The sequence below is a fragment of the Penaeus monodon genome, chromosome 27, assembly GCF_015228065.2.
Source record: "Penaeus monodon isolate SGIC_2016 chromosome 27, NSTDA_Pmon_1, whole genome shotgun sequence".
Classification (NCBI taxonomy): domain Eukaryota; kingdom Metazoa; phylum Arthropoda; class Malacostraca; order Decapoda; family Penaeidae; genus Penaeus; species Penaeus monodon.
Window position 1 is genome coordinate 26424688 of NC_051412.1, and position 3156 is coordinate 26427843.

The 3156-nt window shown below is 46.8% G+C and overlaps 3 protein-coding genes across 3 annotated transcripts in view; all 3 read right to left on the reverse strand.

The window, feature by feature from the left end:
* The window catches only part of LOC119590733 (longitudinals lacking protein, isoforms H/M/V-like), a gene marked incomplete in the record, with an annotated part of 51210 nt that overhangs the window by 33883 nt on the left and 14171 nt on the right, over positions 1–3156 (reverse strand).
* LOC119590735 (gastrula zinc finger protein xLCGF3.1-like) lies at positions 434–1052 on the reverse strand. The gene is made up of 2 exons (XM_037939426.1): positions 891–1052; positions 434–751 (listed from the first exon to the last, which is right to left on the reverse strand). The coding sequence occupies exons 1-2, from the start codon at positions 903–905 to the stop codon at positions 509–511; spliced, it is 258 nt and encodes an 85-aa protein (XP_037795354.1). The 5' UTR covers positions 906–1052; the 3' UTR covers positions 434–508.
* On the reverse strand, positions 1216–1908 carry LOC119590736 (zinc finger protein 2-like). The gene is made up of 2 exons (XM_037939427.1): positions 1852–1908; positions 1216–1641 (listed from the first exon to the last, which is right to left on the reverse strand). The coding sequence occupies exons 1-2, from the start codon at positions 1906–1908 to the stop codon at positions 1345–1347; spliced, it is 354 nt and encodes a 117-aa protein (XP_037795355.1). The 3' UTR covers positions 1216–1344.

Sequence of the window (3156 nt, forward strand, 5' to 3'; positions counted from 1 at the left end):
TCCCCCCATCAACTCTTGCTGCTCAGACTTCGTTTATGCATCACAACCCCCTCTAAACCAATGTTAGTCCTTATAAAATACACTAACTAATGAGGTGAGCCTTGTGTAGGTTCACCACATGAGATTTGAGGGCATCTTTGCGGTTTGTGCGATGAGGGCAGTAGGGACAGAGGAAGGGTTTCTGCCCTGTATGAACCAGTAAGTGACGCTCGAGCTTCTGTTTCCAGGTTATGCCCGAGAATGAATGGCCACAAATGCTACATGATCTTGACATGGTTAAGGTGCTATTTTCTCCCACCACACCAGACATGCCACTGACATTGTTAGTGTCTGCATTCAGCAGTGGAGCGCAGACTCTCGATTCAAGGTGTCTTCTATCTGCTCCCTGCGGTGTTGTGTACGCAGATTTTTCTCGGGCAATGTCAACCTGCAATATAAATGCAAACCACTCAGTCTCCCTGTGGCCTTTGTGTTTACCTAATCAAAAGTACAGATCATTAAGACGAGCCTAGATGGGTGGGAGCGAGCCATGCATGCGAGCGATGTGTAATTTCAACGAGTCTTTCCGAGCACACCGGTGCGGGCACTGGGGACAGTAGAAGGGCTTCTCTCCTGAGTGGGTCATGAGGTGGCGCGTCAGTTTTTGCTTCCATGAGGGGCTTGGCTGGAACTGTTTGCCACACACCCGACACCGCCGCTCCGCATCCAGGCAGGCAAGCAGCGTCCCCACATCCAAGGAGCCCCCAGCCTCCTGCAACACAAACCACCACTCAGTGTTCCACACTTCTTGTCCTTTAGGCACACATTTTCTGTGAATCACATCTTCTAAACAAAATAGTTCACTTAAAAGGATGAACAGAGACAGCAGGAAAAAAATCTTTCCCCCTTACCACAGCCTTAACCATCAGTATAAGTTTTGCTTCAAAACTGATTGCCAGTTTGCTCACATGCCAACAAAATGTCCGCTGCTGAGAGTGGGGCTTTATCAGGATGCATTATCCTGCCATGCCTCTTGATTGAATCCTTCCTACCACTGCGGTGGGGACAGTATGGGCAACGATACGGTTTTTCTCCCGTGTGGGTGAGAAGATGGCGCTCTAATTTCTGCCGCCACGAGGATGCGACTCGTGGGAAGTGCTTGCCGCACAAGGGGCAGGTGCCACTCTCAAGGACAGCTCCCACTTGCTCCTGCGACGTCCCTCCACCCGCCTGCAATACAGGGCACACTTAACCTTCCGCTTCACCAGTGGCGCATTTCCATTACCACTTCTTACATAAAAAAAAGCTGCACAATCATTAAAGATAAAAAATAAAAAGAAAAAAATACAATGAAAGACTCCTTATTCAAGGAGTTTCTGCTGCACTTGAAGGCACGTAATCAGCAGGCATTTGCTCCCTATGCTTCCGTTTAATGTGGACTTCCAAATTCTGTTTCAAGTTAGCTCTATGCGGACAGTGTGGGCACTGGAAAGGCTTTTCACCAGTGTGAGTGATCATGTGTCGCTTTAACAGGAACTTGCGGTTGAATCCGTAGAAGGTCTTCCCACATGTTATGCACTCAACTGCAACAGACTGGGAAGAGGGGGTTGGCAGGAGTGGGCGATGTGCCACAAGCCCGGACTGCCAAGACGCCACCCGCCCCTGAAACAACAACACCGCACGTCAGCCTCCATTCGTGTCGCTGGTTGCAACGTCCATTCTTATGCACAAGTTTCTTAGCCTTTACAAAACTTAGCATGATAAATGAGTGAAAAAGAGGGAAATAAAAAAGAAAATGCCCTAACACTGTAGAGCAGCCCAAATAACATACACTCCTTCAACTCAAGAAGTTAGCATTCCCATGTGTCATACTCTGCATGTTCTGTGAAGGAGGTGAGAGGACTGGAGCACTAGGGGAGACTGCCTCATTTTCAACTCTCTTAATTAGATGGCCGTGAAGGCCTTGTATGTGCTTCTTGAGGTTTCCCTTTAGCGAGGCCCGATAGGGGCAGAATGAGCAAGGGAAGGGTCGCTCTCCAGTGTGGGAGAGGAGGTGACGCTGCAGATCTTGTCGGCGGTTGCGGCTGCTGAACGCCTTGCCACACACGGGGCACGTCAGCCCACGCCCCTCAAGCCCTTCACACCCGCCTGGGGCTATCACGCCTACCCTCACACCCTGCAACACACAACACATCCCCACTTAGTGTATCTGACTGTACTGTTGTACCTTTAACTCCTCATTCACACAAGACCAGTCTAGAAAACAACAAAGCAGATCACTGGAACCCATTCTCAAACCTCTAACAATTTATCTCATTTACATGATTTTGTTCCGGTCTTGTGGTCCCAGAAAAAATAGGGGGGACCAAAATATATATATGCATAATAAAGAAAATATAACACTGACAACTTTTATTCAAAACAAATCCTACAAATCATTTACTTGTCTTTCCTGGCAACGAGGCTACGAAAATTAACCACTGCTGGAGCTGAACTTTGCGAGGTGGATGCCGGCTGCGCTAAAGCATACGTTGGGGTGAGGTTTGTGTGCAGCAATGGGGCAGCACGATGCACGGTGGCAATGTGCATGTTGAGATTGCATTTTTGATTAGTGCGATAAGGACAATGGGAACAGGCGTGAGGCTTCTCGCCAGTGTGGATGAGAAGGTGTCGGCGAAGCAGCTGGCGCTGGTTCTTGCCGCTGAACACCTTACCACAGACATGACAGGTAAGGCCGCTAGCCCTGCCTTGGGACACCCGGCCCACCTGCAACACAAGCACCTGCTTCAGACAAGAGTCTACTAGCCCTTACAAGATACTAGCATTTGCCAACATGTTCTTTACACTTTCTTCATAAGTTTCAAGCTTAAACAATTCAAGCAAAAGAGTACTATATAAAAAAAAAAAGAATATATCCACTTCCCATTCAGCATCAAATGGTATCTTCAGTTTCAATTTTTCCTTGACATAAAACTTTTTTGTCTAGACTAATACAGTTATAAACTGAAAGCATAGATCTGTAGACATCTTGCATTGCTAAAATAATGTGTAGCTACTTTATGAATATCTATTTCTAATTCACTTTAACTTCTTTTGACAATAAATAAAATATCCTCATTTCAAGTTATAAAGTAACATTCTCCACACTGAACAGTAAACCAAATCTGACACTGGATA